We start from the raw sequence: 23848 nt of genomic DNA, 5'->3' as shown, positions 1-23848 counted from the left end.
CTTTTCTTGACTAGAACCAATTTTCATTTTACCAGATAAACCCTGGCTGTGTTGGCTCAGTTTTTTATGTGCCTGCAGTCTTTAAAGTCAATTAATTTAACCTGGTATTAAACTTTCAGACAATGTAGCTCAGAAACAGCAAGCAAGGTTGTCCTCCTTCTATTTCTGAGCTATGCTGTCTAAAATAATACTCTGACTCCGAAATGAATGCACTTTGCATGCTGCAACCACATAAAAACAGAAGCTGGGCTCTGCATTGAGCCAGCCGAGTCCATCATGATGGGACTGTGATGGTGCCTTTAGGGTAGAATACACCACGAGGCATGAGACTCTGGGCCCCCGGGATGATTGGCTCTCAGCCAAAAAGATGAGCCGGACCGGGAGCACTGGTTGCTTGCTTGGGTGCACCCAGGTCATTCTCACTCTGCCCGGTCATGCGCCTGCCTTTATTCTCTGTGTCACACGTGACTGTGGGATTCTCTATTATGCCTGCGTGGGCTGGTGACAAATTCAGCTTCCCCTCCTTCTCTCCTTTGGTGTTTACCAGTTACTTCATTAGCAAACACTGCAATGTTCCCTAACCGTAAAAAAAAAAGACAACAACAACAAAACGCAGTCCCAAAACAAAACCAGATAGAGGAATGGACACTAAATGGAACACCAACAAACATCCTTCTTCAGGTGAACGCCCCAGGTAAATAGAATGTTCATATCATAAAGGATTTAGGACAGTCTCATCATGAGCTGCCACAGGTATGCTGTCACACCACACGGTCTCTCAGTCTCGTTGACTGTGCTGTAATTTGCTGGAGGTGATACCTGGTCCAGCCTTCTCGACCATTCAAGCCATCAGTGGTGAGTGAGCCGCTCACCTCGGGATAGTCTCAACTGTGGCAGCTCTCTGGACTGGCACCAGCATCTCGAGTGCTTTTGATGTCTCTCTGTGACTTCCCCTCAGATGGGAGTCTACCAACTCCTCCTCTTGTCCCTCTGGCTTTTCGACACCCTCCTCTTGACTTCCCGCCTTTGGAATTGGCATTTTATAAAATTTCTTGAAATGCAATATACTCTGGGTAACCTCTTCATGGCTCCACCTGGCAGTGCTCTTGGTCATGTGCCTCTGATTGGCCACCCATGAGTATTGCTCAAATAGGAGCCTGAACTTGCATTTCAGAAATCTATCTTTGATTATCATATAGTAACCTACTATATGTTGGATGCTTTTGCATGTGTTTGGGGGCCGGCTTTATCATTAGTTGCCTTGCGCTGCTGTTGGGGGGTTTCCACTGAGAGTGGTGTAGGATAGAGTCATTGACTACCCGTCACATACCAAGGTGATCCAAAGCTCCCCCCGTTGTTGTGTAGGTGGGTCTACTGGTACTCCCTCAGGAAAGAGGATATAGCTTATTCCAGAGGCTGATAGTTGGCATAGGTCATTTGGATCTCTTTATTCATTGTCCTCATGAATCTCTCAATCTTCCCATTAGCTTGGGGCCATCTGAGGGGACTTTCTTGTGCTTGAAGTTCAGTGACCCAAGGTAAGTGGCCACTTCCTCACTTTAGAACAGTGGGCCATTTTCTTCCTGAATTCTTGGAGGAGCTCGTGGGTTGCCATCATTTTCTTCGATTTTGGAAGTACCTCACTTGCTCCTTGGGTATGGACAATTTTGACTTCTGGGTACTTTGAATGGTCATCAATGAGAACAAGGGTGTATCAGCCATCTCGAAGACTCGCACAGACCGATGGGTGCTGGGGTCCACCCTCTGTGATGACGGGTGCTGGGGATTCAGGGCCCCCTGCAGCTTGACACCTGGGACGGCATCTCACAGTTGTTTCTACTAACTCATCTATCAGATGAAACCATCCTTAGCTGAGAAGGTGGCTGTTTGTTTGGGCCATCCCCTGATGACCAGCAAGTGCCAGTTGTATGACACAGGTGGTTAGGCTCATAGAGATGACGGTTCAGTGTCTCCACAGAAGGCAGCTGTCTGGGTCAGTCAGCTTCTCATAGCTTACTTGATGTAGGGATTCCGGTATTCTTTGAGCATCTAGTATTCATTGTGCTCAGTTGATCTTTAGCATGTGCCACTGACTTGACTTGGTGGCCCTTAGGGCCAATTGTGGGCATTCATCTATGGCATTGGATTGGCATATTGTCTAAGGGTGGGCAGATTTGTAGAGTTTCACTCTGTGGAATTCCATGGAGTCTTAGCTGTAAGAAGAGGCTTTTGGATGAGTAAAAAGGAGTTTTGGAGGGAAGGAGTCAGAGGGGAGAGTTTAGAAAGGTTTGATTTTAGGGGATCGGTGTAGTAAAAAGAGGTGTCAGATGATGCAAGGAGGGGTAGAGCAGGAGAGAGTCCAGAAAGGGTTATTTTGGTGACCATAGTAGTGGTATGGGGTTTGGGATAAATGAAAGAGTGGATGTAGAGGATACATTGATAGATGTATAGGATGAGAGATAGGGTAGTGCATTGGAAGGAGTAGTAGAAAGAAGTGTGAGATAAGTCAGAGGTTGGGCTAGAAGATACATTGAGTGAAGTACATGCTGAGAAATAGGCTAGTGCATTGGAAATGCTAAATTAGAAGAAAGTGATAAATATATAGACCCATAAGTACATTGAAAGTATATAGATACATAAAGGAAGTAAGTATATTTAGATCAAATATATTGATAGAGGCATAGGATGAGAAATAGGGTAGTGCATTGGATATGCTTTTTTAGGAGAAAAGTAACAGACACACAGATCCAAGTACATTGAAGGTACATAGATGCACAATGGAAATAGGTACATGTAGACCAAAGATGATTTTTATTTATTGATGAATATTATTATTATTATTATTATTAATTTTTTTTATTTTTTATTTTCTCTTAACAACATAATTATTTTACATGTTTTATAAAGTAATACACGAAGATAGGTACATATCAATAGTGAAAACAAATGCTTATATACATAGGGATATGCTGTAAATTTCAGTTTCCTTGTGGTGCTTATGTGGGGAAGAGCCAAATCTTGAGTAGTTTTATGAAGATAAGGTGGTTGTCGGTGGATCTTATGTTGGGGGTAAAGAGTTCCATAGTTTGGCTGCTTGAACAGAGAAGGATGTGCCACCGATGGTTTTTTTCTTGTATGGTGGGATTTTGAGGCGAGATGCTCCTTTAGAGCGGAGGTACCTTTGTTGAATGTGTTTGGTGATTTTATTCCTGATGAAGAGTGGTCATATTCCATGAATTGCTTCATGGGTAATACAAAGCAGCTTGAACGTGGATCTTCTGGCAACCGGTAACCAATGCAGGGCTTTCAAGGCAGGGGAGATGTGGTCTTGTGGTTTGATATGCAAGAGTAGTCTGGCAGCCGAGTTCTTAATCTGTTGTAGTCTTTTCATCGTCATTAAAGGTGATCCGTGGTAGAGGCTATTGGCGTAATCGAGCTTCGATAGAATAAGGGAGATGGTAGCTTGGACCTTGTGTGGAAATCCCAAATGAGGGAAAATTTGTCGCAGAGTTTTTATAGTAGCAAAGCTTGATCTTGCTAGTTTATCCACTTGGACATTCATCGATAGCTTGGAGTCCATGGTCATTCCGAGGTTTCTTACTTCCTTCAATACTTTAGGCAGTGATCCCAGTTCATCAGGCCATGCGGCAAGCGGGTTGTAATATTTCCAATCGCCAAACGTGAGTATTTCAGTTTTTGAAGCATTCAATTTGAGATGGCTCCAAGTCCTCCACTGATCCACAGCTCAGAGACAGCTGAAAATTGGTGATTTTCCAATGTATTTGGGGCATTCTAGTTGAAGGAGTATTTGCGTGTCATCCGTATAGTTGTAGCACGTGAGGTGAAATTTATTGATCAGTACTGGTAAAGACTTCATGTAGATGTTGAAAAGCATGGGCAAGATGATAGAACCTTGAGGGACCCCTGCTTTTGTGCAGTACGGTTTGGGCGAGAAAGGTGGGGTGTGGAATACATTAGTTCTGTTTCGAAGGTAGGACGCGATCCAGTCTAGAGCAGTTCCCTCTATGCCGGCTTCATAAAGTCTTTGTTTCAGAGTGTCATAGTCAACCGTGTCAAAGGCAGCTGAGAGGTCCAAGAGGAGTAGCGCAGCAACCCCGTTGCGGTCAACTGTATTCTTTAGGTCATCCCAGCTGCAAAGGAGGGTGAAGATAGAACCGGGGTTTAACCCAGCGGCGTCAGGGGCACGCCTAAGATCTTCGAGTTCACCTGTCTTGGTATTCAAAGACACGGAACACTTCTGGATGGTGTCAGAGACCAAGTTTATTAGCTGCAGCTAGTAACAGTGGGGCATATTATCAAGGGGGTTTATCTCCGCTTTTTTTGCTTTAAAAGCCAAGAAAGTGGAGATAAAATTATCTCCCTATTACCAAGCTGTCGCTAACACCAGTTAGTGACAGCTAAAAGGAGATAGCGACCATCTTGGGCCCCGCTTTGCATGTCAGTGATATTTATCACTAATGACATGCAAAGTGGGCGTGCCAAGATGTTAGTGACTGGAAACAGTCCCTAACATCGCTATCTCCTATTACCAACTTTTGGAGATATTCGCGCTAAGCGCGAATATCTCCAAAAGCTAACGCCTGCCCTGAGCAGTTCTTAGCCATGTTATCCAATGGGAGGTGGATAACATGGCTAAGAGCATTTGCTCGATAATGCATGAATATCGCTGACTTTTCAGCGATATTCATGCATTGCGGCCGTTTTTTATCGCATTTGCGATAAACCTTGCTAATAGCAAGGTTTATCTGCGATAAAAATCGACGATGTGCGGCGATAATTTTTGTCTCTAAACAAGTTAGAGACAAAAATTATCGCTAGTTGTTGGTAATATGCCCCAGTGATCCTAGAAATACATCACGGTGTAAATTCTCAGGAGACTGCTCATTTGACTAAGGCGAGACGTCTCCTTTTATACCCAATATTCACATTATAAATGTACACCCACTGCACAAAATTCTAGCCAATAAGATCCATTTTCAAACAAAGTATCACATAGCAAAAACTCAATTTACAGTATCCCAACCCAAAAGTTAATTTTTAGGAATGTCCTAAATTCAATCTCCACAAGCCGGACAAACCTATAATTGAAACATAATGAAGAAACATAAAAAAGAAACAGTAACAGATGCTGAACAAGATAAGGCATGTGCAATTAAACTAAAAAGTTAACAATGTCCTGAACATTGATTGGCAATCTCAGGCAAAGATCGATCAGGGAAATTGGCTTTGCGAGGTCAGTTTCAGGTGAAGAGGTCAGTTTCTTACCGTTCATTTCAGAGTCAAAAAGAAACCTAGTTAATGTATACATGAACTAAGAAGGCCAGGCCACTTTGTTCGCCAGGCTACCTTTACAGGCCTACGTGAGGGCAACACAAAATGGTGGCACAGAACAAAATGGAGTCAGACTCGAGAATTACCGAACCTCAGACCCTCCTTTTGCCATTACGTAGGCAATAACCTAAGACTCATGTTGATCTGAATCTAGGTCTATATCGATATTCATTAGGTCATCAAAGTGTTGCTGTAGCATCATTTTATTATTCTCTACTTCTCTCGGGATAGGTCTCCGAACACACATAGTAGCACAAAGACTGCAAATGGTGGGACCACACTGGATGCAAAGACAACAAGAGAAAAGGATGGCTAAAACCATACCAAGGAATGTCAGAATCTTCCATCCCCATTTGGACAGCAGTCCCCAAAACCATCCCGTCAATGACCAGTCTCCTTTGTCTACATGGATAGACTCAAAATTGTAAATTGTAAATTGATACTTGTATAGCGCACTACTCACCCGCAAGGGTCTCAAGGCGCTTGTACGAATACCGCTGTAAACCCATCCTGGCTTTCCCTGTGAAGTGTCCACTCCTGGGCACCCCCAAGGTGGAAGCCAGGCATCCTTAGCGTTGTGGGGGCCGTTTTGGAGATTAAGCAAGCTATTGCCCAGAGTCGCAGAGTGGGACTCCATGATTGGAATTGGCACCGAGGCGAGAATTATCAGGTCAGTGGAATTTTTTTTAGCCCAAGACCCGCCGAGGAGGGGAATTGAACCCTGGTCCCGGGCTAGACCTCTGCATCAGGGTCTGCCGCTCTAACCATTGAGCCACACTTTTCCATTCAAAGATCTTATGCAACCTAGAGATGGCTTGGTACACTGTAGGGGCATTATCTGGTATGTAAACACAGCAACTGGATCCAATCAATTACATACTCCTCCTCGACATGCAAGTATGATGTCTAATACTATACATTTCTGCAAAGTCATAAGGCGGTCCGCTTGAAGCTCAGCTGTAACATTGCTAAGAGCACCTGCTGTCTCATTAGTAGTAGCTTCAACAACGCGGACAAGCTGTCGAATATGCCTACTATTGATCATAGGACCCCAAAAGGGGAGGAAGCCCTTGAAGAAATCTCCTACTTCATGTGCTGCAGTATCTTCCTGATTGAAGACACCTCTACCATATCTCGTTCTGTGATAGTCTGAAGCAGTAGTGTATGTAGGGGGAAGCAAAAACGCCACATAACATGATCCTGAAAAATCAGGTGGCAACCATGTGTTAGGTCTGTCATGACAAACAAAATATGTGCCTTTAGCTGGCACAAACGGTGGAGAAGTCCGGGATGAATAGACATAGGTTTGAGCACACACACTCTTACCTAGCGGAGATTTCGGATTCCGACCAGCACCTTGCAAACAAAAATGGCCTCGGTGGGGTACAATCCAAATAGGGGGAGACATTTTTCGTCTCTCCTTCTCTGTCAAGCTGGTACTATATCAAGTCACGTTCCAACCAACATAAGCCTGCACCTCATCCTTAGAGAATATACTGTCGTTCTCGTGGACAAAAGTGCCAATGGTAAGGCATCGGGCCATGTAAGACAAGAGCTCGCTTGCACCTTGGCCAACTACAAATCATCACAAGAGGGTCCAAGACAGGGCGACAGTCAGGGCAGCAGTCCTTCGCAGCAGTCGGAAAGGGGAAGCCTCGCAGAAAAAAACCTTTGGTCCACGTCGACATGCAGGGGTTAATGAAGTGGCGGCAGTCCTCCAGAATTTCCTCACGGGGTTCTTCACAATCTTCGGGCTTGGACCAGTACCGCTGAAGTCGCCCCAAGTTGGGCGCCAGTTGAAGAACTGGGGTTTAACCCAGCGGCGTCAGGGGCACGCCTAAGATCTTCGAGTTCACCTGTCTTGGTTTTCAAAGACACAGAATACTTCTGGATGGCGTCAGAGACCTAGTTTATTAGCTGCAGCTAGTAACAGTGATCCTAGAACTACATCTCGGTGTAAATTCACAGGAGACTGCTCATTTTACTAAGGCAAGACGTCTCCTTTTATACCCAATATTCACATATAAATGTACACCCACTTCACAAAATTCTAGCCAATAAGATACATTTTCAAACAAAGTATCCCATAGCAAAAACTCAATTTACAGTATCCCAACCCAAAAGTTAATTATTAGGAATGTCCCAAATTCAATCTCCACAAGCCGGACAAACCTATAATTGAAAGCATAACCCATGTAATGAAGAAACATAAAAAATAAACAGAAACAGATGCTGAACAAGATAAGGCATGTGCAAGGAAACTAAAAAGTTAACGATGTCCTGAACATTGATTGGCAATCTCAGACAAAGATCGATCAGAGAAATTGGCTTTGCGAGGTCAGTTTCAGGTGAAGAGGTCAGTTTCTTCAGAGTCAAAAAGAAACCTAGTAAATGTATACATGAACTAAGAAGGCCAGGCCACTTTGTTCGCCAGGTTACCTTTACAGGCCTACGTGAGGGCAACACAAAATGTTGGCACAGAACAAAATGGAGTCAGACTCGAGAATTACAGAACCTCAAGGGCAGATTCAGTGCCTCTTCCTGGACGGAATCCTGTTTGGAAATCAGAAGTATGTCATTCTCTTCAATGAATTGTGACATCTGGGCGAACGCTGCTCTTTCTATCAGTTTGCACAGGAAGGTCCATTTGTAATGGGTCTGTAGTTGTCAGGGTTCAGCGGGTCCAGGTTTGTTTTCTTCAGTAAAGGGCGTATGTATGACATTTTGAGTTCTTCTGGAAATATTCCAGTAGTTAAGGAATCGTTGATGATTCTTCTTACTGGAATGGCAGCAGAGGTTGTTAGAAGAGTTGTCTGGAAAGTTTGTGGCGGACAGGGGTCAGAAGAGCTGCTGGCAGGTCTGCTTGCTTTGACCAGGTTCATAAATTCATCGTGTGAGATGTGTTGGAAGGACCGGAGAGGCTTGATTAGAGCATGCTTTGTCTGTGTAATGATTTGCCAGTTTGTCTTGAAATCGAGTAACAGGATGAGTTCCTTCTAGGCAATTTGGTTTTCGAAATTCATTGAGTATTTTATAGAATTCTTTATTTGCACATTTAGCGTTTTGAATTCTGTCTGAATAGTACCTTTTCTTAGCTTTTTTGATAGCCGACTTATATAACCTGTTAATTTTCTGTAGGTGAAGTTTGTCTTCTTTGGAGTTTGTTTTGAGCCAGGTACATTGCAGCTTTTTAATTTGTTGTTTTATGTCTTTTATTTCTATGTTTCTCCAAGGGGCTTTTTTCTTTTGTTCTGTTGTGTGGTTTTGAGTGGTATCAGGATGTCAAAAGCTTCCTGTAGCCACTCATATAGATTCTGAACAGAATGTATGGTTTCCAAATTTATACTGGATGTTAGTTGTGTTTCCAAGTGTTCCAAATTGAGTTTGTTCCACGGCCGATAGGTGGATGGATGTAAGGTCATTTTAGGTGAGTCACTTAGTGTTGTTTTATTTTGGAAAGCAAGCAAGTGGTGGTCTGACCATGTGACTGGAGTTATAGTTTGAAAGGTAACTAGTTCAGTATTAGCTAAAATGACATCTAGGATATGTCCAGCGGTGTGTGTCGGATTGAGGACAATCTAATGCAGATTCAATGCGTCTAGGCCGTTGATTATTGTTTTTGGATGGGTCATATTGGTTTTATCAAACCAAATGTTAAGGTCACCCAGAATGCATAGCTTGGAGTGTATTGTTATCAGGTTTGAAACTGTGTCTAGAAGTGCGTCTGGGAATGTTGCCTTGCTAGGTGGAGGTCTGTAAAGGAGCAGGAAGTTACAGGTGGAAGACGGTGTAGGATTGCATCTTGTTAGAAGAGCCTCACAATTCTTTCTGGAGATGTTGTCAACTTTAGTGATATGTATTGTTTGCCTGAATACAACAGCTAGACCGCCTCCTTTTTTGGATATATGATTTTGGGTGATTATTTGATAGCCTAGAGGAATGGCTTCATTCAGGACTGGAGCAATATCCTCTCCCAACCATGATTCGGTTATGAATAGTATGTCAGGTTTTGCATCGATGAGAAGATCGTAGATGTGATGCTGGTTTTTAGAGAGGGATCGAGCATTTATTAGTAGACAGTGTAGAGAGTGGCCTTTGGTGATAGTGGGACTTTGTTTTGTAGAAGAGTGATCAGTATAGTGTGGGTGTGTAGCAGGTGTGTTTTTAGTGCTGGTATTAGCTGTATTAGGATAGCAATCGTGTAGCTGTTGTGTATCGTGTTCTTCATCCAGCATACTAAGAAGACATTTTGATGGGTCTGCATGTGTATGTGTTGGAGATGGTGTTTGAGAGTGAGTTGGAGTGCTGTGTTGCTTTTGTGGTGTAACATTGTTGTGAGGTAGACTTGGGGAAGCAAAGTTGTAAGGTGTGGCATGTGGCTTATATTTTGTGCGTGTGTTTAAGGCAGAAGGTGTATGAGTCAGGGGAGGTGGTGCAGCATGTGGGTCATATCGTAATGTTCTAAATTGTCCAATGGATGGAAGGCGGTTAGAAGAGAGGTGCTGTATGGCTGTATCTGTGTTAGGTGTGGTGGAAGAGTGAAAGCTTGGCATTGGAGTTTGTTCCTTTGTGTGCTTTGAAAGGTGGGTATATGTATGTATTTTGTGATGGTAAGTATTATGAGGTGTTGTGCTCTGAAGATCTTGTTGTGCTGGTGTGTGTGATATGTTTTGCTTTTGAGGTGTAGTGAAAAGGGGTGCTGATGTATATGTTTCATGCATTGGATTTGGTTGTGTAGTATTGTTTGTGAGAGGAGGTTGTGACGTAAATGGGATGGTGATGTTTTTATGGGTAGAGTGTATGGTGTGTGTAGGAGGGAATGAAGTAGAGGTGAGAGTGTTTATCTTAGACTGGTTTGTTTCAAGAGTTACAAAGTGTGGTGGTGTGCAGTGTGTGTTGTGTGTTAGTGTTATTATGGTAGAAGGGAGAGGAGGGTGTTTGTTGGACAACTGATTGTAGGTTCATTATATGTTTGGTAGTGATAAAAGGTGGACTGTTAGGTGTAATTACAGCAGGGAGAGTGTGTCTGAGTGGGAAGTAGTTATGTATGGTGTTGATTGCCGTTGTGTTAGTGAAGAGTGTATTGGTTAGTGGTATAAGATAGAGTTGTGTACTGTTTGTGGGTGATGGTGGATATGTGTGGAGTTGGGATAGTAGGGTGTGTAGATGTGGTTTGGTTGGGTTGGTGGTGCATGCTGGTACATTAACCTGTGCATAGTGTTGTGTGTGGTGTATATTTGGTGTGAGTGTGTTGCCCTGTTTGTGGATGTGGATGGTGTGGGCTGGGTATTGGTAAATGAGAAAAAGTGCAGCATTTCTGGCCCTAGTCCCGACCAGTATCCAACAGGCTCAAACAGGCAACTACCCTTGTCCTCTCTGCCCTTAACAGGCTGAAACAGGCAACTACCCTTGTCCTCGCTGCCCTTAACAGGCTCAAACAGGCAACTACCCTTGTCCTCTCTGCCCTTAGCCTCGACGCCCGGGCTGAGACGCCCTAAGCCTGGCCTTTTTTGTAGCTCTAGTATTCAGGTGACCCCTTCAGCCAATGGGAACCCTAGCCCTAACACTATCCAATCACAACACTAGCCCTAACATCTAGAACCAATCGGAGACCAGGACCTTACAGCCAATCTTAGCCCTAGTCTAAGCACCCAATCAGTTCAAAAACACTGATCTCTACGTCCAATAAAGGCCTTAGCCCTACCACTAGTCCCAACCCAAGTCCAAGCAGCCAATGGTACAGGTCGCCCTAGTCCCTACTTCCAATAGAAAGCCTAACCCTACTCTTAGTACCACAACTAGTCCAACAACCAATCACACCAGAAGCCCTAAATAGCTACTTCCAATTAAAGGTCTAACCCTAGCCCTAGTCCCACCCTACTCCCAAACACCAATAACATAGGAAGCCCTAGTCCCTACTTCCAATAGAAATCCTAACCCTAGCCCTAGTCCCAACCCTACAAAGATTGAATCACAGACCGAGAAACCAATAAGAACCCTCAAATACCCAATCAATGAGGACAATAACCCTAACCCAATAGAAACACCAGATACAACCACCAATCAGTGTACACATGTGCTAACCACTAGCAGACCATATAAGGTCCCAGCGACCTCAGATAAGGTTTGCTGGACTGGGAGTTGGAAGCTGCTGCTCCTGTTCAGAATCTCCTAGGAGACAGACAGGCTCAATCCACACTGTGGACTTCTGCGGGTAAAGGCTTCACTAACTCGAAATCTAACAATACTGTTTGAATAAAGCTTTACTCCCCCTGCTGGCCATAAAATGAAGTGCACGGGCCCCAGTGAATGCAGTTTAAACAGCTCACAGAAGCCCCCTCTGATGTAGAAAATCCCTGTTGCTGGGGGGCGGGAGGCAGGGGGCTGGCCTCACTGGCTTCTGAACACAAAATGGTGGCTGCGGGAGCACTGTTTTAGCACACAGGTCTAAGCACAGAGCAAAGGAGAAATTTGGAGGGAAAACAGATTCGTCACCAAGGAATGAGAGGGACAAACTATAGAGGTTGGACTGCAAATCCCACAATTCAACACACTAAATGGAGGCAATCGTGGGCAGGGAAAACGACAAATTTAAAACACAACACAGGTGATAAAATATGCAATTACAGGCAGGCTAAAACTACAATTTTTAACTGTAACAACCACAGGCATAGACAGTAAACACAGAAAGCGAAAATCGTTTTTTAAACAACTTTTTGTCTTGGGAAGAGACAGCACTAATCTGTCTCCTTACCACTTCCTGGAATCTGCTCACTGCAATCTGGGGCACAGGTAGGCTGCAACTCACAAGATGGAGGAGAATGATTTGGGGTGCACCGAGCAAGGCCTTAAGGGGCCTGGGCAGGTGTGAGAGGAGGGCTCAGACTTGTCTAGTAGCTGGATAGCCAATGGTCTGCTGGTCTGGGGGTGTGGTCTGGGCAGCTGCTTCTCCTGTTCAGAATCTCCTAGGAGACAGACAGGCTCAATCCACACTTTGGACTTCTGCAGGTAAAGGCTTCACTAACTCGAAATCTAACAATACTGTTTGAATAAAGCTTTACTCCCCCTGCTGGCCAAAAAACGAAGTGCACAGGCCCTAGTAAACACAGTTTAAACAGCTCACAGAAGCACCCTCTGATGTAGAAAATCCTTGTTGCTGGGGAGCGGGGAGGCAGGGGGCTGGCCTCACTGGCTTGTGAACACAAAATGGTGGCTGGGGTTGCACTGTTTGAGCACACAGGTCTAAGCACAGAGCAAAGGAGAAATTTGGAGGGAAAATAGATTTGTCACCAAGGAATGAGCGAGACAAACTACAGAGGTTGGACTGCAAATCCCACAATTCAACACACTAAATGGATGCAATCATGGGCAGGGAAAACCACAAATTTAAAAAACAACACAGGTGATAAAATATGCAATTACAGGCAGGCTAAAACAACATTTTTTAACTGTAACAACCACAGGCATAGGCTGTAAACACAGAAAGTGAAAATCGTTTTTTAAACAACTTTTTGTCTTGGGAAGAGACAGCACTAGTCTGTCTCCTTACCACTTCCTGGACTCTGCTCAGTGCAATCTGGGGCACAGGTAGGCTGCAACTCAAGATGGAGGAGAATGATTTGGGGTGCACCCAGCAAGGCCATGAAGGGGCCTGGGCAGGTGTGAGAGGAGGGCTCAGACTTGCCTGGTAGCTGAATAGCCAATGGTCTGCTGGCCTGGGGTGTGGTCTGGGCAGCTGCTTCTCCTGTTCAGAATCTCCTAGGAGGCAGACAGGCTCAATCCACACTTTGGACTTCTGCAGGTAAAGGCTTCACTAACTCGAAATCTAACAATACTGTTTGAATAAAGCTTTACTCCCCCTGCTGGCCAAAAAACAAAGTGCACAGGCCCCAGTAAATACAGTTTAAACAGCTCACAGAAGCACCCTTTGATGTAGAAAATCCCTGTTGCTGGAGGGGCGAGGTATAGGTAGCATTCTGTGCTTGTCTTGAATTAATGTGTATGGATAGACTGCTTCCAACCAATTGATTTTGAAAGCAATACAAATCCAAAATCTCTGTTTCGGCACTATCTAATAGGCCATAAAATCACAGTTATCTTAAAATGCAATACAATACATCATAAAGCAATTTAAAAACATTAAAGTATACATTCAAAGAACAATTAAATAAGCCAAAATCAATCAAAAATGGAATCTTGTCTTGTTTAATGCGAGTTTACACTATGATTGCATTATTAGTCAGTCGAGTAATTGCCCCACCCTGTAGGATCCATTTGTTGTTGATCCGGCACCAATGATCCTGTCGATGATGTGAGTAAGAAATATTGTCAACATTGTCTCTATTTATCTACTAACTGATTTAGTAACTGTCTTAATTGTAGAGCATTGAGCTACATCTAGCTGAAGAACCAAACCAGGCAACACTGGCCAGGCAGCCCCTGGATTACTTAAGGGATCCAGTCTGACCTTCCTCTCCCATGCCTGATATCTCACCAGAATTTGTAGGAATTAAAAGCTTCATATTCTGCAGGAAGAGGAGCAGCTTTATATGCATGAACGTGACTAGTGATTGGATCCACAGAATTAAACTCCGCCCATGAGTAAAAGATTTCAAAGGGGCATGCAGCATGTGCCTTTACAACAAAGGTTACTGCACCCATCACCTTGGGATGTTCCTTACTGTGAAGTGTTGCGTTAATGGTGTCCTGAAGTTTACTATTATCACAACTCGTTGTGCTATCATTGTGAAAGAAATTCAGAATGAGATTCAAACCTCAAATCAAAATGGGGAATAACTGTTACTAGCAGGTGCCTGACAAACCCACAGCAGAAAGGAGGTTTCTGTCTGAACTGAGGGAGGAAACCAATATTACATTGGATGTCTCTCCTATTAGTAATACTAGCAATACTAGCAAATTCGTATGTCATTCAAGATTACTCACAAATTGGCCCCACTGATAATTTCTGTTGGAATTCCATTAAAAAAATGGGGCCCAAGACCAGGTTTTCAAGACCCCCCTGGCAGAAGTGCAGGCTTGATGCCAACTTACCAATCAAAACAGGAAATCTGGTGCACAGCAGCCTCCGACCCACCTGAGCAGGGCTCGAGGATGGTGGATTGTAGGCAGAAATCAGTCCAGTGAGTCTCACAGGATCATCACAAACGCCTCTCTTCTTGCCTCTAACTAAACCGTCTCAGCCCCAAAAGGACCTTTATGGGTTTCTAAGGTGGCCTCTCACTGCATGTCATAGATGAACAACAGAAGGGTTGGCCATATGGAGAAGGCTGTTGTCTGTCTTTACACTCAGTAGTTATGGTGTCCGAAAAAGCTGATATACGCGAGGCTGTCTTTGAGGTGGGAGGCTAAGGCCTTCACGGAGGATGTTTGCAGCTTCTGCTTCCTTGATCCAAGTCCCCCAGGAGGCCAAAGATGTCCTCTCTGCCTTACAATTGTTTGTAACCAGATTAAATGCACATTTCTGAATATTTTTAAAAGACCTGGCCTTACATTATATATTCTCAAATAGAATAATTAACATATTATTCTTTTATTTCTTTTATTTTATTTTTAAAGTTTTATATAGCGCGAGCTAGACCCTGAAAGGGTATCAGAGCGCTTTACAAATGTTACATCAAAGTGAAGAACTAGGAACATGTATAACCTTAAAACATAGATGATGACAGTACTTGTCATCGATCATATCAAATGAATAGGGTAAGAAAAAAAATTGGGAACATAAATATGAGTGGATCATAGGTGAACATACAAGTTTTCAATACACGTTGCATATCCGGTGGGTATTCACGCGTGCGTTAGCCATTTCACACTTAGAGGCAAGTGCGGATCCTGGTAGGTGGGCTGCATGTGGTTAGGACCGAATTAGCTCAAGAATTGGGATACGGATGAAGTTTTGTTTATCAAAAGAAATTTTACTTCTTTTTTGAAGAAAGTGATTATTGCACCTTCGCTTAATTCTCTAATATATTATAGATCATGTGACTACATATATACGAATGAATAACCTCTAATGTATCAGACTATAATGCTTCTCATAAGGTATACACACTCAAACATATGAAACAAAGAGGGGTAAACATAAGCAGAAAATATGAAGACTACATATTTTTGGGTGGTAGCTCTCACCTGGCAGTCCCCTGGATTTCCACGGGGTGGTAGCTCCCAACTAGCAGTCCCCTGGATTTCCACTGGGTGGGAGCTCTCACCTACCAGACCCCTGGGTTTCCACGAGGTGGTAGCTTCCACCTAGCAGTCTCCTGGATTTCCCCTTGGTCATAGCTCCCACCTACCAGACCCCTGGATTTCTATTGGGTGGTAGCTCCCACCTACCAGACCCCTGGATTTCTACTGGGCGGTAGCTCCCACCTGCCAGACCCCTGGATTTCCACTGGCTGGTAGCTCCCACCTACCAGACCCCTGGATTCCACTGGATGGTAGCTCCCACCTACCAGACCCCTGGATTTCCGCTGGGTGGTAGCTCCCACCTTGTGGAGGAGTGTGGCTCAATGGTTAGAGCAGGCAGACCTCGATGCAGAGCTCTGGCCAGGGACCAGGGTTCGATTCCTGCCCCTGCGGGTCTCGGGCTCATTAATTCCCCTGACCGGATATTCTCGCCTCAGTGCCTATTCTGATCATGGGTCCCACGCCGCAACTCTGGGCAACAGCTTGCTTAGTCTCCACAACGGCCCCCACAACGCGAGGGATGCCTGGTCTGCACCATGGGGGTGGCCAGGAGTGGACACTTCACAGGGAAAGCCAGGAAGGGTTCCCTTGCGTTATACGTTACAGGCCCGGGAAACCCACTGCGGGTAGCTGTGCGCTATACAAGTACACAAACATTTACATTTACATTTTCATTTACCAGACCCCTGTATTTTCCCTGGCTGGTAGCTCCCACCTACCAGACCCCTGGATTTCCACTGGGTGGTAGCTCCCACCTACCAGACCCCTGGGTTTCCACGAGGTGGTAGCTTCCACCTAGCAGTCTCCTGGATTTCCCCTTGGTCACAGCTCCCACCTACCAGACCCCTGGATTTCTATTGGGTGGTAGCTCCCACCTACCAGACCCCTGGATTTCTACTGGGCGGTAGCTCCCACCTACCAGACCCCTGGATTTCCACTGGCTGGTAGCTCCCACCTACCAGACCCCTGGATTCCACTGGATGGTAGCTCCCACCTACCAGACCCCTGGATTTCCGCTGGGTGGTCGCTCCCACCTACCAGACCCCTGGATTTCCACTGGCTGGTAGCTCCCACCTACCAGACCCCTGGATTCCACTGGATGGTAGCTCACACCTACCAGACCCCTGGATTTCCACTGGGTGGTCGCTCACACCTACCAGACCCCTGGATTTCCACTGGGTGGTCGCTCACACCTACCAGACCCCTGGATTTCCACTGGGTGGTAGCTCCCACCCAATGGACAGTGAACCCCTTGATCTCTAGCGCCGCGGGGAATCATAGGCCACAGCCTGTCTATAAGGACACAGCCCTGTCATGCTTATTCACAACTGGTCATAAAATCAGGAACCAATGAGGAGCAGACATAATAAACAATCAGACTCCTTCAGTGTCCTCACCCCTCAAAGAGCTGTCATCAATCACTGTCATAGAGCCCTTGTGCATGCATTTGAATAATACTCCTACATTATGAAAAAAATGTGCACTTACAGTTTGTATACATAGGCTTTCTGAAGGGCTTCCCTTTGGCAAACACAAACGCTGCAATGATCAGGGTTCCCTCATAGAGTGGAAATAAGGTGGTGCCTTCATAGTTCGTGAACGGTGACCTCGCCACCTCCAGGTTTCCAGTTAGACAAGCGCTGTACAGAAATAAAAATAAATATATATTATTCCATTTCTGATCAGATGTATGATGCTAAGTTTGTACCTGGGAAACTAGAAAATACTAGAAAAATACTCACTGTGCTATTGTTTTGAAAATATAAAATAAATATATATTACAAGGAAGTGATTCACTTAAAAGCAGTAAAGAGCATTTAAAGTGAAGTACTTATGGCGAAAAGGGCATATATCGGTAGGAGCCTGTACCTAATGAAGCATATTCTGAAAAAGGTATATATGGCAAAAGAGACAAATAATAATAGGACCATATACTGAAAGGTGCGTATACCGAAAGAGGCTTATACCTAAAGCAGCATATACTGATTGGAGCATATACCAAAAAAACAGAAAGAGCCGATACTGATAGGAGCATATACCGAAAGAGGCATATAGCAGAAAGGGAATAAACTGATGGGAGTATATACTGAAAGAGGCATATTGTCATAGTGGCATATACTAAAAGGAGCATAATTCAAAAGAGGCACATAGCAGAAAGGGAATATACTGAGAGGAGCATATACCGAAAGAGGCATATACCTAAAGCAGCATTCACTGACAGAAGAATATCCCGAAAGGGGCATATTGTTGAAGTGGCATATACTGATACTAGCATATATCGAAAGAGGCATATAGCAGAAAGGAAACATATTGATATGAGCATGTACCCAAAGTGGTTTATGGACAAAGTGGCATATACCGATAGGAGCATATCTGAAAGAGGCATATACCTAAATAGCCATATTGCAGAAAGGGAATATACTGATAGGAGAATAAACTGAAAGAGGAATATAGCAAAAACAGAATGTACCAATAGGAACATACACTGAAAGAGGCATGTAGCAAAAGGGGCATATACCGATAGGAGAATACACGAAATTGACATAGTAAGAGGGGCATATACCGATAGGAGCATATAACGAAAGAGCCATATTACTAAAAGTGACATATATTGATAGGGGCATATACCTAAAGCCGCATATACTGATCGTGGCATACACTGAAAGAGGCCTATAGCAGAAAAAAATATACTGATAGGAACATACACTGAAAGAGGCGTGTTGCAAAAGGGACATATACAACGATGGATGGCTGCATGCTGTTTAACACTTAATGGAGAAAAGACAGTCATAGCAGATGGTAATGACTTAAATTGATCGACCTTGGATTGTCAGATTCTCCAGGTTTTTATCCCCAACCTAAATCTGCTGTGAGAAATCTAGTAATGTGGCTGGACAACACGTTCATATTTGAGACCCAGGTAAAGATACTAGCAGCTTGCTGCTGTGGATTATTTAGATCACATGAAAAAGAACAGGGTATTAAGATCCCTCAATGAATCATTATTCAGAGTTACACATCTTCTCACTGAATACATCAAGATGTCATCGACAAATATGGTTGAAATATTCATTCTTTATTTCTTGCTTGAAAATAATAAGGACATGGACAGCCCGTGCCTGAGGACATCAACCAAGTTTGGTTAAACTTGGTTTCCATTTCTGACTCTTGGTATTCTCTGAATGTGCCACCAGGTTCACTTCTCCTTGAACTCTCATCAATTTCAACCTGACCCTCAGGTGAAGCAGTTGCTCACATATTGGGGCCCGTACTTTGAACAAGAACCAATGAAATGGGATGTGGATTCTCATTCACTTGAGATTTCTACATGCACATCACACTCACCTGGTCAAATAGGTGAGCTAACTGCCTTCTCTCAAGATCTGCATTCAACCAGAGGTGTCCACCCTTCTCCAGGTCAATACAGAAATGTTTTCCAGTACTGGACCTTTGTGTGAAAGTCCGTCGGCACAAACTCAACATCATCTCCTATGCCGATGACACCCAGCTGATCCTCTCCCTCACCAAGGACCCCCACACCGCCAAAAACCAACCTTCACGAAGGAATGAAGGCCGTCGCTGAATGGATGAGGAACAGCCAACTGAAGCTGAACTCGGAAAAGACGGAGGTCCTCAAACTCGGAGCCACCCCTTCGGCCTGGGACGACTCCTGGTGGCCGACCGCACTCGGATTCGTTCCAACACCCACCGCCCACGCATGCAACCTATGGGAGATCCTCGACTCCACCCTCTCCATGACTAAACAGGTCAACGCTGTCTCCTCCTCCTGCTTCAACACCCTCCGCATGCTCCACAGGATCTACAAGTGGATCCCCACTGAAACAAGAAGAACAGTCACCCAGGCCCTCGTCAGCAGCAGGTTCGACTACGGAAACACCCTCTACGCAGGAGCCTCGGCCAAACTCCTGAGACGGCTCCAAAGCATCCTGAACGCCTCTGCACGCCTGATCCTCGACATCCCTCACCACAGCTACATCACACCCCACCTGGGAGACCTGCACTGGCTCCCGGTCAACAAGAGGATAACCTTCAAGCTCCTCACCCACGCACACAAGGCACTCCACAACACCGGACCAACGTACCTCAACAGCTTCTACACCCCCACCCGCCAGCTCCGCTCAGCCAAACTCGCCCTCGCCACAGTCCCCCGCTTCCGAAGAGCGACCTCCGGTGGCAGATCGTTCTCCCACCTCGCCGCCAAGACCTGGAACACCCTCCCCATCCACCTACGGCAGACCCAAGACCTGCTGACCTTCAGAAAACTCCTCAAGACCTGGCTTTTCGAGCAGTAGAAACATCCCACACCCAAGCTCCTTGAGACCCTCACGGGTAAGTAGTGCGCTTTACAAATTATATGATATGATTGATTGATATGTAGAGTTGAAGATGGAATCTGGAGCATGGGATGGATGAGTAGAGCCAAGGATGGAATGTCGGGCTATGAAAAATGACCAGCACTGGATTGAGAGCTCCAGTGTGTGCAGCTTGATTTGCTGAGGACATCTGTTCACAATAAACCCACTTGAATAATAAATTGGCTGGTGTTATTCCTACACTTTCTGGGCCTTGTAGACTTGTTCTGCTTCAATTGACAATTAGACCAGCATCCCTGAAGCAATGATTTGTGGAACAATTGAGGACTGGAGACAGTGTCCATAATTATTTGGTTGAGATGGCTACCCTAGTGTATCACTCGGCTCTCACCTCAAACAAGCATTGTCCCTATTTCATCTTTAGGATATTGAAAAATTGAATACCATTCAGTTTTACAGTCTTCATTTACAGTGCTATGAAATGGAGAAACTGCAGCAGCAAACAATATATAAAGAAAACCACTGCATTAAAAAAGCAACCGACCACTGCAATTCCTAAAATGAAATGCAACAAGTCACACCAGAGTTGGTGTTTACCTATGGATATTTGTTGCATTATACCACGGTTGCTCCAGAACGGATGCATAGCCAACGACCTGTATGATGAAGGTAAAGAGCGTGTGCAGACATATCGACAGGATAAAAGGGGGTGACATCAGTCGGTTTGTAGGTCTGTATGGAGATAACTTTGGGTTGGCACCATTCAAACTTACTGAAAGAAAAGAAACATGTATGAATACATTACACTTTGATCCAAACACATCCACTGTCACAGTAATTGCTTCTTAATATCCCCTAAAACATATCCCAGGTCTCCCACTGCAGATTGTATGCAGTGTTACATTGCTAATTCGACTTGTCAAAATAAACATCTTGCCAGGCCTAAAACTTCCTTTTTATTACATATGACTCCCCCCATAAGGTAGGCCCGAATCAGTCTATAGGGAAGGATGCATTGTATTTAAAATGTTGGAGGTGCACATTTATGTTTTAAATGTCCTGGTATGGAAAGCTCACACATTTATTTTTCACTAATGTAAGGCTTACCTCTCCCATAGGAAGACATAAGTATCCCTTATTTTATTTAATAAGAGGTAACTTTTGTTTGGGAGCAGATAGAAATATCACATTTGGTGTCTAATGAATTGTAATTTTAAATCCTCTTTACTGGTAAAGTCAGATTTTAAGTCATAATTCTGAAAATTATACTTTTAGAAAAAAAAGGTTTCTTGTCCTAAACATCTGGTGCATTCGGTCTGTTTCCTGGGTCGTATGACTAGGTGTAGTTGGTAGTTGACCTTTGTGTACTCCTCCCAGACAGCGACACAATAAAGGGACTGGGAGTTGGCAGGATAGGGGGTGGGGGAAACTGTGCGCAATCCTACTTTCGCTTCTAAAACTATGCCTCAGCTCACACTCAAAGAACTTCACACTACCTTATGGTGCCCCAGACAGCCTGGAAACAGGGCAGGAAGGCAAGACATTCCGTGGGAAGAAAACTCCAGAAATTTCTTCCATCTCAATGTTGGCACCAGGTATAAAAATAGGACCCTCAGACACCCTCTTCAGTTCACTTCTGGGCTGCTGTAAGGGCTCACAGACAACTGCCTTGCTACCTGTAGCCTGCTATGTACTTCAGATGTCTGCCCTGCTGCACCACAATGACTACCATGTGGCCTGCAGCCTGCCCGTGCCCTGAGGGGACTTCCCGGTCACCTGAGACCTGCTGATCTGCTTTCCTGCTTGAATCCAAGACTTCCAGGGTGATTCCAAGAGCTAGTTGGCTGGCTTCCTAATCAGAGCTCAGGGACAGTAATGGCTCCAACCATCTTGAACACGTAACTAGACCCAGCCCGAGTGAATCCTGATCCTTCAAGTGGTTCCTCTCCAGTCCTGGACCCATAGACGTGGTGCTAAAGGAGCCCCGATAGTCCAAATCTTGGGAGTTTTCTGCAAAATAGAACCTTGAGAACCAAGATGAGACCAGGATCTACGTGCTTGGTGATCCACCCAAGGAGCATTGTTGGTCGGTCTGATTTTGCAGCAGCTCCTGCTACATTCTTTTCTGCAGCAGTAAAACCTGTCTTTACAGAAAGGGTATTCAGGCTAGTGGAGCCCTTGTCAGATACAGCCTGCAGCCTGGTCCTCTGGAGAGTTTTGAATTCCCTAAAAGAGACTAAGCCTGTACGTATTAATCTTCACCGTGACTTTGTCCACTGGCTCCCTGATGATGATGCCTCCTCCTCGGACGCCACCACCTGACTTGCCCTGCTGAAATTTACCTGCTCAGTGACTTTTTTTAAATTAATTCTTTGAAGTCCGAAGAAAAGCAGAGACTGGGACCAAATCCACTTCGTGTAGCCGAACCGCGCTTCATCGCAGTTGGCCATAAACTTCTTTTTATACAGCTAGCCCATGTTGACTTTTCCCCCGTTCTCTTTCCCAGCAGTTTTGCCCTGGGCCAGGATGCCAAATGGCATCTTTGTTGAGCTATGTAAGCACATTCAATAAATAAGTTCATTAATACCATCTTAGTTCCTAATAGATTTGTTGGCATTTTCATCAGAAATGAATGTCTCATGATCCACTTAAACATTTTTGGAATATTGGTGTTGTTTTAATCATATATATTTCTTCTTTTTTATTAAATTGGTTTAGGATCATTATAATTTTATTTTCTTCAATGTTCTTTTGGTGCTGAATAAAACACTTTACACATTTCTCTGTCGTATACCAGCTATTTTATGGCATTGCTATAAGAGGTTAATCCCAGTATTTCTAAATTAAACTTTTCACCACAAAGCCCATTTCACTAACTTTCTGGTAGTGAGTCCATGTATTTTTCTCACCTCAGGTAATGTTCCAGAATCTCATAATGGGTTTGACATCACTTTGGTGATTGGCGGCCACATTTTGTGAGCAATTGGGATAGAGGCTTTTGTTCTTAGTTTTCACCTTTTTAAGATAAACCTAAGAGTGGATTTTCCTATCAAATGCAATCAGGGTGTATTTGTTTTGTTTTATGGATTGCTGGTGATACCCACACTCATATCTCTCTTTCTGTTATGATGCTGCTTAGTCTACATAATGGAAATAAATGAAGAGAGACAATGGCTTGCTTCTGCTTGTGTGTATGTCTATCTTATCCGATGAATGAAGAAATATTTGTGTGTGTGTGTGTTTGTTTGTGCTTTGGGTGGGAATAGGAATCTAGGGGTGTGAGTGTGTTTTTGTGGCTGGATATCAAATATACTACTCATCAGAGACACCCCCAATGACATGGCCTTTGCATTTGTCCTCTGGTGTCTCAGTCTTGGCCTGCAGCTGGTTCATTGTGTTGGCACTGAGCTGATCACTGAGTGATTAATCTTTGCAATAGGGTAACTAGTTGTATATTTTCAAATGTATATGTTCATGTGTAATACAAAGGTTTGCGATATTTCATACACACACAAGTGGAATGGGGCTACCACAAACTACATTTTTTAAATCTCAGGCAATAAGAATACATTATGATTCACGTTGACGGAGTGTAGAATCGTACTTGTTAAGCACACCCCTGTTGAGATCGCCAGATCAACAATGAGGTTCTGGCATCTTCCAAAGAGTCCAACGTGCTGCAACAGTGGAAGAAAAACAGGACAAACAATAAAAAGTCTATTACTGTGAGTATCAATGCACACAGAGTTAGTTCATTGTGTATCGAGAGAAGCTGTCATGCACAATTCAAGTCATCAATTCAGATTTTCTAGTTCAATATGTATATCTGAGCTGCCCCTTAAAATGACATCAGTCTAATGATTCATTCTAGAGAGTAAACATTACAGTTGTGCACTTGGATGCTAAATTCAAAAATACTATTTTGTGTGCACTTGTGCACAGCTGTGTAGAAGGACACA

At 44.2% G+C, this 23848-nt stretch overlaps 1 protein-coding gene across 2 annotated transcripts in view; it reads right to left on the bottom strand.

Annotated features, from left to right (window-relative positions):
* Positions 1-23848, bottom strand: part of LOC147684253 (putative cation-transporting ATPase 13A4) — a 296688-nt gene that overhangs the window by 14466 nt on the left and 258374 nt on the right. For both annotated transcript variants that reach the window (XM_086944650.1, XM_086944651.1), the window contains 3 exons: positions 23494-23566; positions 20487-20661; positions 17044-17195 (listed from right to left, as the gene is read on the bottom strand). In XM_086944650.1, coding sequence (XP_086800776.1) covers positions 17044-17195; positions 20487-20661; positions 23494-23566 — 400 coding nt within the window. The remainder of the gene's footprint in view (positions 1-17043; positions 17196-20486; positions 20662-23493; positions 23567-23848) is intronic.

Source organism: Lissotriton vulgaris, chromosome 11 (genome assembly GCF_964263255.1).
Source record: "Lissotriton vulgaris chromosome 11, aLisVul1.2, whole genome shotgun sequence".
NCBI classification, from domain to species: domain Eukaryota; kingdom Metazoa; phylum Chordata; class Amphibia; order Caudata; family Salamandridae; genus Lissotriton; species Lissotriton vulgaris.
This window is presented reverse-complemented; position numbering and strand designations above follow the sequence as displayed.